Source organism: Manacus candei, unplaced genomic scaffold, assembly GCF_025592945.1.
Source record: "Manacus candei isolate 608988 ecotype Guabito, Panama unplaced genomic scaffold, ASM2559294v1 h1tg000073l, whole genome shotgun sequence".
Lineage (NCBI taxonomy): Eukaryota > Metazoa > Chordata > Aves > Passeriformes > Pipridae > Manacus > Manacus candei.
Window position 1 is genome coordinate 563,787 of NW_026138121.1, and position 14,520 is coordinate 578,306.

At 63.2% G+C, this 14,520-nt stretch overlaps 2 protein-coding genes across 6 annotated transcripts; one reads left to right on the forward strand and one right to left on the reverse strand.

Moving 5' to 3' along the window:
- Window positions 1-3,507: 3,507 nt before the first annotated feature.
- On the forward strand, window positions 3,508-5,826 carry SMIM29 (small integral membrane protein 29). 2 transcript variants are annotated; one of them, XM_051808705.1, is made up of 5 exons: window positions 3,508-3,521; window positions 4,127-4,311; window positions 4,389-4,414; window positions 4,502-4,607; window positions 4,916-5,826. In XM_051808705.1, exons 2-5 carry the CDS (start codon window positions 4,201-4,203, stop codon window positions 4,976-4,978), a joined length of 306 nt encoding a protein of 101 aa, XP_051664665.1. In that variant the 5' UTR covers window positions 3,508-3,521; window positions 4,127-4,200; the 3' UTR covers window positions 4,979-5,826. The 2 variants fall into 2 exon arrangements, with proteins under 2 accessions (XP_051664665.1, XP_051664664.1); XM_051808704.1 differs by lacking the exon at window positions 3,508-3,521 and having other exon boundaries at window positions 3,773-4,311.
- HMGA1 (high mobility group AT-hook 1) lies at window positions 5,517-13,138 on the reverse strand. Of its 4 annotated transcripts, none has more exons than XM_051808709.1 (6): window positions 13,005-13,138; window positions 12,660-12,782; window positions 9,017-9,121; window positions 8,214-8,297; window positions 7,748-7,798; window positions 5,517-6,637 (listed from the first exon to the last, which is right to left on the reverse strand). In XM_051808709.1, exons 3-6 carry the CDS (start codon window positions 9,116-9,118, stop codon window positions 6,581-6,583), a joined length of 294 nt encoding a protein of 97 aa, XP_051664669.1. In that variant the 5' UTR covers window positions 9,119-9,121; window positions 12,660-12,782; window positions 13,005-13,138; the 3' UTR covers window positions 5,517-6,580. The 4 variants fall into 4 exon arrangements, with proteins under 4 accessions (XP_051664669.1, XP_051664667.1, XP_051664668.1 ...); XM_051808707.1 differs by having other exon boundaries at window positions 8,214-8,294; window positions 13,005-13,072; XM_051808708.1 differs by lacking the exon at window positions 13,005-13,138 and having other exon boundaries at window positions 5,517-6,634; window positions 8,214-8,294; window positions 12,660-12,776.
- Between the last annotated feature and the right edge of the window lie 1,382 nt (window positions 13,139-14,520).

Sequence of the window (14,520 nt, forward strand, 5' to 3'; positions counted from 1 at the left end):
GGATTTGGTGGGTCGGTTGGGGTGTCTCATGGAGGTCCTTATGCTGCTCTTGCCACTTGGCTTCCACAGGGAAGTGTCAGCAAGTTTGGAAGAAGAAAGCTGATGTAGAGAACAAACTTGCTAATTTATTAGAATTAAAAGAAGCCTGAGATTTTCAAGTGTTTTCAGTGAATCATAAGTGAAATGCTCAGTTCTCTGTGAATTTGAGATTGGTTTTGGACTTGTAATTCCCGTAGTCTGTTTGGGTTTCTTCTCCTGGCTGCAGGTCTCCGTTCTTCACCCCAGCGCTTGGTGTTTCTTTTCTCCTGGTGAAATTCACATGGGAGGGTTATGATGAATTAAGGTGAAATAGTTTGCAGAAACACTTTACAACTGCAGAGGCACTTTGGAAATGGAGCATTTCAGTGGATACTTTCTCTTACTCATTTTTATGACACCTTTGCTCAAAGTCAAACACGTTCAGTAGAAAACACGTCCCGTTTCCTTCAGGGCTCAGATCTCAGTTGGAGCCTCTGGATAATGCAGGTGCTCTCCTGCTTGATCCTGGCTGGCAGGTGTAGCACATACCTCCACGGTTCTGATCTTTCATCCGCAGTGTCTCCAGGAAGGCCAGAGGGCTCTGCCCGCTCTGCGCTCGCTCCGTCGCCGGGCGGTCGGGGTCCTGTCGGGAAGGGTTTCCTCTGTTGAGTTGTGTGCAAGGGGGAAGCTGTCAAGTAAAAAGTTAAAACCATAAAATTCGTGGATGCCAGTTTGCCGAGCGCGTGGGCTGTAATCTAGTGCCAACCAATAAACACACCAGTATTTCACACGGCTCTGCCTCCAGCCTGGTCTGTCCCGGCGCTGTTACTCACGTACGTGAGCTTGGAGATAGGCAATAGTGTCACCTGAGGAGAAAGCCCTCCCTGCAGTGGCCTGGGACAGTCACAGCCTGGAAGAGGAACTGGAGGGATGTCACCAACAGCCTGGTGTTGAGATGGGCTCACTCACAGGGATGGCCCTGCAATAAAACAGGGCATTTTAAGGAGAGAGCCTCGTGGAGCAGAAGAGGTCCTGGCTCTGAATCTGCTCTTTCTCAAAGTCCTTCCTGAGAGTCCTTCCCGTGGGAAGTGGCACGTGGGAAGAGGCCTGGTGGAACCTGCACTGAGAGCACCAGCACCCGCCACAGTGCCAGTGGCACTGCCGGCCCAGCCAGGGCGGACGCGGCACGAAGGTGAGCTCCTGCATTTCCCTGCAGAGTAAATGTGTCCTGGTCTGGAGACCCAACTCTTACCCACCCTTTGCAAATTCCCTTGGGGATCTGGCTCCTCCTGCACTGTGAGGCTGCAGTGAGGGAAAACACAGCGACTGGTGCACGTCAGCCCCGTGTTGGGCGCCCAGGGCAGAATTAATCTGTGCTGACGGCGCCGTTAATGCCTGAGCGGGCGAGGCTGTGCCCCCCGGGGACGGCGGCACCCGGCCCCCACCCCGGCATTTCTGGCTGGGTGAGCAGCCCGAGGGATGCACTGGCTGGATATCCAGCCACTTGTTCTCAGCTGCTTAAACGGGAGCTTAGCAGCTCAGCAGAGCCCTCCCCAGTTATGTGCTGGGGGCTGCTGTCTCAGCTGGGCTTGGGGGCACAAATACCCTGTGCTGCTATTTCAGCTTCCGTCGCCTGCTAAAAATTTGCCCCCCCCGCCAGCTGGCCCCCTTCCACCCAGGTCAAGAAGGAGCCTTGTCCCCAGGAGCAGGGACAATGCTGCCCTCAGCCTCCCTGACATCCTCCCCCCACTCTGGAGTGAGCGAGGGGGAGATTTCACCGGGGATGTGCAGCCCCTGCACCACCCCAGCCCCGGCTCCGCTTTTCCCCAGCTGGATACTCTGGGCAGCAGTGGATGGGAAAAAATTAGTCCTGTGGGTTTGTGGATGTCCAGGGCTGGCTCTGGCCTTGTGGAGCCGCTTGGTGGTCCCCTGGCCTGCTCCGGAGGATGCTGCTTCCCCTGGGCCCTGCGTGCTCCTCCTGGCCGTGTGCTCCTGCTCACGCTCTCCAAGGAACTTTCCTAGAGATTGCTGGATTTATTTTTAGCTGTGGCACAGCAGTGCCAGGCTGGGAGGGGGCAGGCAGTGGCAGATGGTGGCAACGTGGGAGGCCTGTGGGGTGTCAATGCCCCCCATGGCAGTGGGGGATTTGGGGGCTGGGGGGACCTAGGGGTCCTGTCCTGCTGTGTGGCTCCCCCATTGCAGTGGTGAGTGGGGGGAGCTGGGGGGGCTTGGCTGGTTTGGGAAGGGTCTCTTGGGCAGGGAGGGTCAACATGGACAATGGAACCAGTGCAATTGCTGGGGAGGGGGGGCTGGTGGGGCCAGTGGAACCACCGGGGACAGTGGGACACGGGGAACAGCAGCTCGGCCACTCTTGGGACAGCTGGTGTCCTTTTCCAGGCTGGGGAGGGGAAAATAAACGGCATGGGCTGGGAAGGGGGTGAAGGCAGCAGTGCAGGCAGAGTACAGGCAGCAGTACAGGCAGTGGAACAGGTAGGGTGCAGGCAACAGTACACACAGTGGTACAGGCAGGGTGCGGGCAGTGGAAGAGGCAGGATCCTGACTGTGTGGCTTGTTGGCCTCTCCCTGGCCTTTGCCATGGGCAAGTTCATCCCAGAGGCTGCAGAGCAGGAGCTCAGGATGCTCCGGCTGCTCCGCGGTGACACCGAGCCCTGTCCCGCTGCCAGTCCAGGCACCAGCAGTCGTGTCCCCCCAGCTGCACTGTGTCCAGGTCCCTCTCTCCCCTCCTTTCACTCGATGACTGTTTTGCAGCTGATGGGAAGTGCAGGGGGGCCCGGTGCTCCCCGGTGTCCCCGCTCCTGCCTGACCCACTTAGCGGGGCCATCTGGTCCCCGCAGGCAAAGCGGATTAACCCGGGCCGGGATCAGGGCTGGGCCACTGCCACAGCCGGGGTGGCACCGCCATCACCGTGACAGCCCTGCCCGGGGTCCAGTCTGGGGGGGACTGGCCACAGCAGGAGCCCCGGCCAGGGACCCACAGCAGCCCCTGACGTGGGGGACCCTGCCCGTGACCCTGCACTCTCCGGGACCTCCCGGGACCCCCGTCTGCCCTGGGCACGGGGGCTGTTGGCTCACGCCGTACCTACATCTGCATCCCTCTGTCCATCGGTCCCTTTCCATCCATCCATCCATCCATCCATCCACCCATCCTGCTCCATCCATCCATCCCTCTGTCTCTTGTCCCGCCCATGCCCCCAGCTGTGCACTCACTACATCTGTCTGTCCCTCCACCCAACCCTCTGCTCTCCTCTCCCTGGGAGGGGAGGGAGGCCCCCCCCGGGGCCTTTTCTTCCCTTTTCCTTTCCCCCTTTTCCCTCCCTCCCTTCCTCCTTTTCCCGGGATTTCCTTCCCCCTTTTCCCGGCCCCCCCCGACCGGTCTCTGGCGCCCCCTGCCGGCCGCGCCGCCAGGCCCCGCCCCTGGCCCCGCCCCCCGCGCGCCCGGCCCCGCCCATCGTCACGGGTTCCGGGTGCGGGCGGCGCGCGCAGGTGGGCGGGGCCGGGCGCGCGGGATCCGGGGGGGGGAGTGAGGGTCGGGGGGTGTCCTGGGAATGGGGCGGGATTGGGGATGCGGGGTCCGAGGGCTTTCCCGGGAATGGGGCGGGATTGGGGATGCGGGGTCCGAGGGGTGTCCCGGGAATGGGGCGGGATTGGGGGTGCGGGGTCCGAGGGGTGTCCCGGGAATGGGGCGGGATTGGGGGTGCGGCGGTCGGGGGTCACCCTGGGGGGGGATTGGGGGTGCGGGGCAGAGCCCCGTGCGGGGGTCCCACCGGTCCTCCCGCTGGTGGAGGCGGAGCCCCCCCGGCCAAGCTCTGCCCAGAGGGGGATGCGGGGTGTCCGCCCCCAGGGGCTGTTCCCGGGGGGGTCATTACCGGGGAGGGGTCATTACCGAGCGGGGGCTCATTACCGGGGCAGGTGGTTATTACCTGTGCGTCCGTCATTCCCGGCCGGTGGGTCACTCCCTGCAGTGGGTCATTCCCGGGCCGTGGGTCACTCCCTGCAGTGGGTCACTCCCGGGGTGGGGAGGTCACTCCCTGCAGTGGGTCATTCCCGGGCCATGGGTCACTCCCTGCAGTGGGTCACTCCCGGGGCAGGTGTGGGTTGCAGGGGTCCCGCCCTGGGGCCGGGCACCCGCGTCCCCAATGCGGGCAGGAGCCCGCGCTGGGCCATGAGCAACGCGACGGCCCCCACGGCCCCGGGCACGGCGGGCGACTCGCTGGTGGGCTCCGTGCTGGGCCCCTTCCTCTTCCTCACCCTCCTCGGCGCCGTCCTGGCCGCGGTGAGTGGGCGGGCGGGGGGCGGTCTGGGGGGCACCGGCGCCCCCCGAGCCCGCGCCGCTGATGCCTTTCCCCGCAGGTGATGTACGTGCAGAAGAAGCGCAGGTGAGGGGGGCTCGCGGGGCTGGGGGTCGGGGGGGCTGGGGGTCGGGGGGGCTGCGGGGTCACCGCTCACCGCCAACCCCCCCCCAGGTCTGAGCGGCTGCGGCACCGGCTGCTGCCCATGTACAGCTACGACCCGGCCGAGGAGCCGCCCGAGTCCGAGCAGGAGCTGCTGGTGGAGGCCGAGGAGGCTCAGGTGGGTGGGAATGGGTTCTTATCCAGGTTTTCCATGAGAAATGTAAGCAGCAGCAAGTGAGGTGCCTGTCCCGAGGGAGCTCCGGGTTCATTAAGGTTGGAAAAGGCTTCTAAGATCGAGTCTAACCTCGGGGGAGACAGCTTTGGGTGTAACCCAGAGGGTTTTGGGAGGGTTGGGCTGCGCAGCTGGTGCCTGCAAGCCCAGGGCTCCCCCACGCACCGTGATGCCCTGCTGGGTGTGGGGGGGTCTGGGCTGGGCCCCTCGTTCCCCCCGTGCCCGGTGTGCACGTGTGACCCTCTCTGTTGCAGGTGGTGCCTGGCTGGGGGGGTCTCTCGCCCCCTCGGCCCCCACGCAGGGACTGGAGGGCCTGACCTCACCTGGAGCACCAGGACCAGATCCTGCCCACGGGAGGGAAGGGAGGACGGTGCTGGCGCCGTGGGACGGGCAGGACGTGCCCGCAGTGGTGCCCCCAGCAACCCCCACCCCAGCACTGGCCGGCAGGGACATCTCCCACCTCAGCACCTGGTTTTGCCATTTTTTTTTTTTTGCTTGAACTGCTCCAGCAGCCCCTTGGAAGGCTCAAGGTGGGGCAGCAGGGCCTGGCAGGGAACAGCGGGCTCCAGACACTGTGGGATGCCCGGGGGGAGATGGAGCAAATAAATGTCTCTGCCTTTGGCCGTGGGGCTCCACGTGGGGCTGGGGGTTCAGCAGCACCACCCCAGCCACGGGGGGGAGTTTGGGGGCAGGGGGGCTTTGCATGTTTGTGTTTGCATCAGCAGCTCCTGCCCCTGCCCAGGGATGGCCGGTGGCTGCCACCAGCACGGATGTGCCCCTGGAGAAGGTGCCGTGTGGAGCAGCCACATGTGGAACCCACCTGCCCCCCCAGCCAGGGCCCGGGGCAGAGCCGTCCAACGTCCATAAAATGTTTTATTCAAGTAACTGCAAATAGGAACCCAAAAGGTCATTAACAGTGAACCAAAAAAAACCCAAACCAAACCCCGATTCTCTCCCGCCGGGGCCGCCCGGCACCGACCTCCGGTCCCGCTGCAGCCGTCATGCCTGGGCAGCGTGGGGGGGGGAGCACCCCACGGTCCCCCCACCCCACTGCCCTGCCAGCCTCAATCCCCTGGAGCAATAGAGCAAACCTAGACCTCAAAACAACAACTTTAAAAAAGAAAAACAAAGCCCAAAATAAAAGGGGAGGGGAAAAAAAAAAAAATGCCCCACGGCCCCCAGCAACACCCCGAAACAGGAACCACCAAGCCCACGGTGCCCCAGCAGCGCAGTAGCACGTCTGTGAGTTCAGAGAGTGGAACTTAAATATCCAGAGGTAGTTGTGAATGAAAGGAAAAAAAGTACTAAAAAAAAATATATATCTATACCAGAACCTATGAGGAAAGGGCTGCCCCAAGCTGGCCCTGCACGGGTCCCCCCAGGACGGGCTCCGGGCCTCGGCAGCGCCGGGGGAGCTGCTCCCACACACCGTGCAGTCACCCGGGACTGGGAGGGTGCAGGGGTGCCCAGGGTAGCCATAGGCCAGAGCAAAGGTCTAATGCATTTGGGGGTCTCACCTTTGCTGCCCCCACTCTCTTTTCCGCAGAGGCCCCAGGGCAAAGCCTGATGCTGGGGGGGGGAGGAGGGGGCAACCAGCATCCACTTCGGCTGGGTGAGATCACTGCGTGGGGGCAGCGAAGGTGGGGGGTCCCAGCCCCGGCTCTCTGCCAGGCCCCCCCTTACCAGTGGGGCTGCCCCAAACCCCAGTGCTGGGGAGGGGGAGCCAGGGCAGGTGCCCCCCCGGGCGGGGGCTGCAGGGGCCGCCCGGGTTGGGCCATTTTCCAGTGCTGCCGTTGTCTGAGGGTGAGGAGGGAGCGGAGGAGGAGGAAGCCAGGGCGGTGCAGTGGGTCTCTCCCGGTCCCTCTCACCCGGCCGCCGCGGGGCCGTCGGGCGATGAGGTAGCGCCGGCTCAGGAGGTGTCACTGCTCCTCCTCGGATGACTCCTGGGAAATGTTCACCTCCTCCTGGACCTGCTGCTGCGAGGCAAGGGAGTGTGTTTGATGGTGCCACTCCATTTTCCCTGGACGAAGGGCTGACCGGTCACATCACACCCCTTGTGCAACGAGGGAAACTGAGGCACCAGCACCCTCCTGGGTTTAAGGACTGGCCCTGACTCCGGGTTCCACTGTTGCAGATTAAATCCCAGGTAGGAAGCCCCCTGGGTGGGCTCACAGCGAGGAGGGGGGACTGCACACCCCAGGTGCCCTGACACGTGCAAGGGTGGGACTGCAGTCCCCAGGCCACAGCCAGGTCCCCAGTGGCCCCCCACTGGGGGTGGTGGCAGGACCGGGTGTCCCTGTCCAGCCCTGCACACTGGGGTGGGTGGCCGTGACCCCACACGGGCGGTGACTCAGGGTTGAGTGAGCCTGAGTCACACCAGCCCCCGCTTCCTCCCGCTTCATTCACAGAAACCCGGGGGGGACACCAGAGGGGGACACCAGAGGGGGACACTAGAGGGGGACACCGTGTCCCCAGCACGGCCCCACTGGCACAGGACGGGCTCTTCCCACCCCTCACACTGGCTGCCTGCCCTGGGACCCCAAATGGCCCCCGGCACTGTGACACCAGTGCAGGAGATCCCAGGATGCAACCCCGGGTTTGCAGCCCTGGCTGCTCCCAACCCCTCACACTCTGCAAGGAAGTTCAGTGGGAAAAGGAGCAAAATCTGGGCCAGGCAGGGAAAGGAGATGAAGCCACTCTGGTGATGCTCGTGGGTGTCCCGCATTCACCTCGGCTGCAAGCCAAGGGGGAAAGGAGAGAAAATGGAATGGAGGAGGGAAGGCTCAGGGAATGGGGTGGCTGTGCCCGCAGGAACCGTGCTGGCAACAGTGCCAGGGCCAGCACGACCCCAGGGGCAGGACCAGCCACCTCTACGCTGCTCCTGGGGCTGGGACCACCCAAAGCCCAGCCCCAGGGTACAGCTGGGTTCACAGCCCACCCTGTGTCCCCTGCTTGGTCACTGCTCTGCACTCCTCCAGCCCGGCAGCATCCACCCATCCTCATAGGGCCAGCCAGGGGATGCTGTGCCCCCAAAGTGCGCAGCACCCTGCCAGGTAAGAGGGGGAAGGGAAAAAAAGCCTGCTCACCGTTTTTTTGGGCCGCCCTCGAGGTTTCCTCCCTGGTGTGACTGCAGTTTTCTGAGCAACAACAACCAAAAAAAAGGGCATTTTGGTCAGGTTGTCCCTGGGATACTGTTTGGGGGGGTGGGGGTGGGGGAGTGTCCAGCCTTCCCCTTCCTCCCCCCCGTGACTGCCAGATTCATCACCCCAGTGGCATCTCCTGGGGTGCTGCTGCCAGCCCCCCCCGGCCCCAGGATGCCCCGTGAGTCACGAGGTGGGTGCAGGATGTGAGTCGCTGTTTTGCAAACAGGTTTGTCTTGGTGTCCTCGTGCTGACACATACGGCCCCCCCGGCCCCCTTTGCCCTCCCTGGGAGCCAGTGCCCAGACCCCCCCTCCCAGGGGCAGATCTGCCCAGAATTGTCCATAACTGAACTCAAACTGGACCTGTGGTCCCAGCACTTGGCTGGAGCAGCCCCGTCCCCAGGCACCTACCCTGCCCTTTGGGGTGGCCTTGTTTTTACTGCCCTTTGGCCGTCCACGGGGTCTCTTGGGGGTCGAGGCATCGCTGGGCTCCTGCTGGAGGAAGAACAGAGGGGGGCTGCATGCCCAGCGTGGCTCCCAGTGCACCCCAGGATGCTCTGCCTGGGAGTCCCATTCTTCCCAGCAGACCCTGACAGGGCAGAGATGCTCTTGCATGTGGTACTGGGAGCACTGGGATTGGAGATCAGGCACCAGGCACAGGCTCCTGTGTGTCCTTCAGCCGGCTGTATGTGACCTGTCCCCCCCCCAGCATGAGCTGCTCAGCTCCCCACAGCTCCTCAGCCCAGACCCTGCTTGCTGCCAGTGCCACAGCCAAGGAAGCATCAGGGAGCTCAAAAATCGCCTTTTCTGCAGGAAAACGATGTGCACAAACTCCACCTGCCCCGGGGGAACTAAGGGGGGGTTGGCACTATAAAGGCTCCAGCAGCATCTTATCCCTCTGAGCAGCTTTTGCTAATGGGGCTTTAATTAGCCCATCTGCAAAGGCAGGTTCAGCAGGGCCTGGGGAGGGGCAGGGGAGCCCCCAGCCCAGCCCTGGAGCAGCTCTGGGATGCTGCAGCACTTGGGGGTCTCCAGAGCCCCCCAGGAGGGTTTTGCTGCTGGTGAGCACTGGGGAGGTGCTGCCCAAAGCGGGCAGTGGGGGCTGCACTGGGTGTGCCCCCAGCCCTGCCTGGGGGATGCAGGGGTAGGGGGTTCCCTGCTGCCCATACCCCGGGGTGCCTGTCACCCCCTTCCTCCCAGGGCACCTCACGTACCTGTGGCTTCTTCCTGGGCCGCCCTCGGCCCCTCTTCTCCGACACGTCCTTTTCCCCCTTGGAGGCCAGGGGCTGGCTGGATTTGGCGCTGGATTCACTCATTGTCTGTCCCGGCAGTGGGGAGGAGGAGCAGGAGGGAGGAAGGTCAATCAGCAGTGGCTCTGGCTCACCGTGCCAGCCAGCCCTGCTGCCCCCCAGCCCTTGCACTGGGGCAGGTGAGATGTCACCTCCACCCTGCTGGCACCAGCTGGGGGGCAAAGTGCACTGGCTGCCCCCAGCCCTGGCACGGCCACCCCCGTAATGAGGCAGTGCCTGGCCCTGAGGCATCTCCCGGGGCCCCCTCAGGCAACTGGGGAGCAGCAGCTTGGCCAGCCCTTCCCGCCCAACCCCCTTCCCCAAAAAGAGGAGAGCGGCTCCAGGTTTAATCTGGAGTCCTTGGAATCCCAGATGTGCTGCTGCACCAGCAAGCTGGGACAGGATGAGTGGTGGTACCAGGGCCCTTGGGCATGCCCAAGGGGTGCCAGGGCCCTGGAGGGGGGGCACAGGCTCCTGCAGCCCTGCTCCCACCCCATCTTGACACCCAGCATTGCTGTACCCAGAGAAGGTGCTGGACCCCTGCCCATTCTCCATCTGGGATTAGGGACAGGCACTGCCTGGCACTTGTCCTGGGGATGCTGAGTTGTGCCCCCCCCATGCATGTCCCCAAGGGCTGGGCAGCTTTCCTTGCTCTTGGAGAAATCCCACAGAGGAAAGGGCTCTCCACCTCGCTGCTTCCCAGGAGTGCAGGGAAAACCTGCTTTTCCAGAGCTGTGGGGGTGGTTCCACACCCAGCTCCTGGCCTAGGAACCAGGAGGGATGGGATTGGGAATGGAAGGAGCAGGATCACTGCCACAGCCCCTGACCCTGTGCAGGGCACCTGCACTGCTGCTCAGCCAGGTGACTGTGGCCATGCAGGGACCTCTGCCTGGAGTGGGGATTGAGGATTCCCAGCAGGAACAGGGAGAGGCAGGTATGAGGTTGTGTGCCCAGTCTGTGTGTGCTGACAGAGGCACCCTCCTACCTCTGGGATAACAACACTCAGTTTTGAGCAACTGGTTCCAATTTGGATGGTGTTGGAGCAGCTGGGACAGGGGGGCTGCAGGGGCAGGGGGTGCTGAGCCCCCCGGGAGGCTGAGCCTCACTGGGGCAGCTGGGGTGGGTGTGGGCAGGACGTGCAGTGTGAGGAGCCACGCTCAGACCTCTGAGGCTTTTCAAAAAACAGGCGTCAGCTCCCGCTCCCCTCTGGAAGTGACTCATGAGTGCAGAACAACAACAACAAAAACCACCCTCGGAGTCTTTTTTTTTTTTTTGGGAGACAGAAACCATGCTGTCGTGTAAACACCCCGAAAATATTACTCACAGCATCCCAGAGCCCTTCAAGGAGTCTCTTAGAAAAAAAGAGAAGTATGGTTTAGATTTAGGCCAGCAAAAGGCCAGCTGCTGGCCGGGCTGGGCCAGGGTTTTGTCTCTTTTTGAGTCAATCTCTGTCAGAGGCAGCACAGCCTCGAGCCACTCCGTGCCCCCTCCCGCAGCTGGAAACAGATGGGCCCAGCATGGCTCCCACCCTGCTGTGTTCTCCTCTCCCTGCTGGGGCTGGGCCCCACGCAGCAGCTCCAGCTGGGAATGCCAAGGGGGCCCCCCACACCATGGGGGTACCACTGGGTCTGGCCCCCCCGAGACAGAGCCTGCTGCCACAAAGTTGGTGCTGGGGAAAGCATGTGCACATCCCATCCATGCCTCTGCACCCCATCCATCCCTCTGCACCCCGGCCATCCCTCTGCACCCCGGCCATCCCTCTGCACCCCAACCATGCCTCTGCACCCCAGCCATGCCTCCACCACCTCACAGCTCTCCCCAGGGCTCCAGAGCTGAAACCGTGCTGGGGGACTGAGGGGTCCATGCCCCACTCCAGCAGAGGGGGATTAGGAGGAGGATGCTGGAGATGGAGGGTGCTTCTCTCCCACCCCAGCACCTTCCCAGCCCACACCCTGTTCCCGGGTGCAGCCCCAGCCCGGACCGTGCCGGGCACATGGCGGAAGCGGCTCCGGCCCCGCTCACGTGCGGCAGAGCCATGGAGGGAGGGAGGGAGCAGCTGGGTTGCCATGGAGGAGAGGAAGCAGCTGAGAGAGAAACCTTTCCAGGCAGGGAGGATCAGTGGGGGATGCGGGCAGGGGCTGCCGGGCTCCCCGCGGCCAGGGGAGGGGGGGGGGGCGCATCTCTGCACGGTTTGGAGGTGGAGGGGCCACATCTGCCTCTTGATCGATGGAGTAGGGGGAAGAAAACCTCCTCCCCTCTCCATCCCTACGGATGCTGAGCCACCAGGCTCTCCTCCCCCAGCGCCATCGCTCCCCCTGCTCCACAGCACGAGCTGGGCTGTTCTCAGCAGTCACCTCTGGGTTGCACGAGGGCCAACCTGTCCCCCCGGAGCGATGCTCCTGCTGCTCCTGGGCCTGTTCCTGCCTTCCCGGCCGCCTGTGCTGGCTTACGCTGCTCTGTGCAGATAACCCCGCAAATCCCCCTCTCCTGCCACCTACTCTTAGATTAAACGAACCGGCCCAGGGGAAGCAGGGAGACAGGCGGGGGCTTAGATCTTAATAAAAAGATATAAAATCTCTTCACGCCCAGGAAATCCAGCCTGATGGCAGCTGGAGAAGGATCCCGGCCGCACCTCCTGGCAGAGGCATGGGGAGGGAGGAGGGGAAGGAATCGTGGAGCAGAAGTTGAAGAGCCTGTTGGGCAGGGGCGCGGGCCGGGAGCGATGTGCGGGCTCCTCCTTAGCACAGACCCGCCGTGGGGCTGCCCTGACCCCCCCCCCGGGGCTGCCATTGAGCAAAGTCCCCCCCTTCCTTCCTGGGATGCATAATAAAAGGAAGTGATAAAGGAAAGGAAGGAGGGAGGTGGGGGAGAAAGAAAAGAGGCGGGAAGGGCACCATCAGGGCTTTGTGAAGCCCCTGTCCTGGGGGGGGAAGGGGGGGCAATAAAACCCCGCGTAGAGCCAGCGTGGATGGCGGGGTGCGGGGCCGGGGGGGCCCACGGTCTCGCAGCGCGAGCACCGTTCGGGGACGGCCGAGCCCCAGCCCCGCAACTTTGCCCCGACCCGCGTGTGCGTGTCCCGTGCGCTGGGCCCGGCCTCGCGCAGGCCCCGCGCACCTTGCGCCGCCCCGGCCCCGCACGCGGGTCCCGCTCCCACGCCCGCGCTCCGGCCGCGGCCCCGCGCACCTTGCGCGGCCCCGGCCCCGCGCACGGCCCCGGCCCCGCACCCCGCACCCCGCGGGCTGTCCCGGGGCCGTGCGGGCCCCGCCGGTGCGGGGCGATCGCAGCCGCCGCCACCGGGGCAGCGGAGGGAAGCGGCTCCGGGACCCCCACGGCACCGGGACCCCCGCGCCCGCCGCCCCCCGCCAGGTGCATCGCGCCGTTAATAGCAGAAATTAATAGCGGTAATAAAGCGAAGCACCGCGAGCCGCACGCACCCGCGCCCCTGCAAAGCCCGGCGGCCGGGGCCGATCGTGCCCCGCATGCGGCGAGAGGGAGCAGAGCCCCGGCCCCCCGCGCCCCCCGCGCCCCCCGCGCCCCGCAGCAGAAGGAAGAGGAAGGCGGCACTCACAGGCAGCTTGATCCCGGAGCAGGGTGCTCGGGGTGGGTTTGGGGGCCGGTTTGGCGGTTTTGCTTTTCCCGGCGGGTCTGTGTCGCGGAGCGAAGGAACCTCCCGCCCGCGGCGACTGCGGATCTGCAAGAAGAGAGAGGCTGCGGCTCAGCCCCGCATCCCCGGGCCCGCCAGGCCCCGCGTATTTATATAAATAATAAAGAGAGAGGAAAAAAAAATTGCTCCAGGAGGAAGGAAGCTGGGTCAAAATCATTTGCAGGGAACGAGGGAAAAAAAAAAAAGGGGGGGGGGAGAAGCGGGGAGAGGGGGCGAAAAAAAAAAACCGGAGCGAGCTCCCAGCCTTACTGGAGGGGATCCAGCCGCTAAAAATAGCAAAATCACACTCGAAATTAAATAAGGGCAAACAGGCGAAGGGAGCTCCCAGTGCCGGCGGAGCGGGGGAGGCGGAGCCGGGGCCGCGTCACGGCGGGGGCGGCGCGGGGGGCGCGTCCCGCGGCCATTGGGTCGTTCAAAGGACGGAGCGGCGGTTGCGGGCCCAGCCCCGGGCGGCGAAAGGTCCCCGAGGGGGGATGGAAGGTTCCCCCGGGGCGGCTGGAGGCACCCTCCCATCCTCCTGCCCCGGGATGCTCCAGGGATGCGCCCGGCTGGAGCCGTGCGGGGGTGCGGGAACCCCCCGGCTGGGAACCCCCGGCTGGGGACCCCTCGGCTGCCCCCTCCCACTGTTTGGGGCTGGCGTGGGGGGTTTGGTGTCCCCGTGGGGGCAAACATCGCCCCGGGCCGGGCCGCACAGTAATGGTCAGAGCACGATGCTCTTTCCATTTGCTGCCTCCCCACCAGGTGAACCTCCCACAAAAGCATCCGGTCCCCATTTGGAGGCACCAGCAGTGGGGGATCCATCCCTGGGGCTGCCAGGGCCGCCTGGCTCATGCCATGACATTTATTTAATGTGTTATTGCAGCCCTGCTGTGGAAAGGGGAGGCTGGTGTGGGAGTGGGTCCTGCTCAGCAGAGAGGTTTGGGGGGCTGGGGAGCAGCCTCAAGGCTCCCCCGGGATTTCAGCAGGTGATGGGCTCAGTCTGCAGTAAAGAGCTTTGTTCTGAATTCCTCTGGTCTGTCTGGGAATGGTTTTGGTCAGTTTGGAATCAGCCAAGCTGTCCAGTTGGGTACCCCAAAACCCAGGCCCCTGCTGTGCCAGGGCAGGGTTTCCAATGCATATCAGGCACATGAGATCTCATGGTGGGTTTTTTGATGGGATACAAGGAAATCCAGAGCTCAGCATCCTCTCAGTGATGGGACTGTGTGAAATTCCCCCAAACTCCTGTGAAAACTCCAATCACAAATCTAATGGAAAGTCTGATTTAGGTGCTTTTGACCATCCTGACTCTAAGGGTTGAAATCTGGAGTGAGGAGCTGAACTTCAGACTGTTGGATTTAAGTTTCAGGCAAGTTTTTATTGAAAAAAAGGGCAGCTTTAAAAATGTGAAATATGAAAGTAACAATATCTGCCTGTGCAGAACTGCTCTGGTGGTGAAGGTTTGTGATGTGAATCAAACCAAATCAAATCCAGCCAGGCTTGGGGCACTTGTTTCTGCTAATTGTTACTTGGATTTTTTAAAATCCCCTGCAAATTCCCCTGCCTAAACTGGAATCTGAGTAGTGCCCCTTTCTGAAAATTAAAAAATGAAAGCAAAGAGCAAGGGAGAACCCTCCTGCAAGAGGGTTCCTGTTCCCAAATGCCTGCAGGAAGAGCAGGCACCACCCTCCCTGCACCCCTGTGGTTGGGGCTGCAGCTCCCAACCCAGAGCAGCAGTGGGTATCCCCCATGCAGGGCCTTGTGTCCAGGTAAGGGGTTGTTTGCAGAC

Coding starts and splice junctions, on each gene's coding strand:
- HMGA1 (XM_051808709.1), bottom strand. CDS start 9,118: ATGAGTGAATCCAGCGCCAAATCCAGCCAGCCCCTGGCCTCCAAGGGG. Junction 8,298..9,016: donor GGCCCAGGAAGAAGCCACAG/GTACGTGAGGTG, acceptor TTCTTCCTCCAG/CAGGAGCCCAGCGATGCCTC. Junction 7,799..8,213: donor AGGCCACCCCAAAGGGCAGG/GTAGGTGCCTGG, acceptor GTTGTTGCTCAG/AAAACTGCAGTCACACCAGG.
- SMIM29 (XM_051808704.1), top strand. CDS start 3,859: ATGCGGGGTGTCCGCCCCCAGGGGCTGTTCCCGGGGGGGTCATTACCG. Junction 4,312..4,388: donor TCGGCGCCGTCCTGGCCGCG/GTGAGTGGGCGG, acceptor CTTTCCCCGCAG/GTGATGTACGTGCAGAAGAA. Junction 4,608..4,915: donor TGGAGGCCGAGGAGGCTCAG/GTGGGTGGGAAT, acceptor TCTCTGTTGCAG/GTGGTGCCTGGCTGGGGGGG.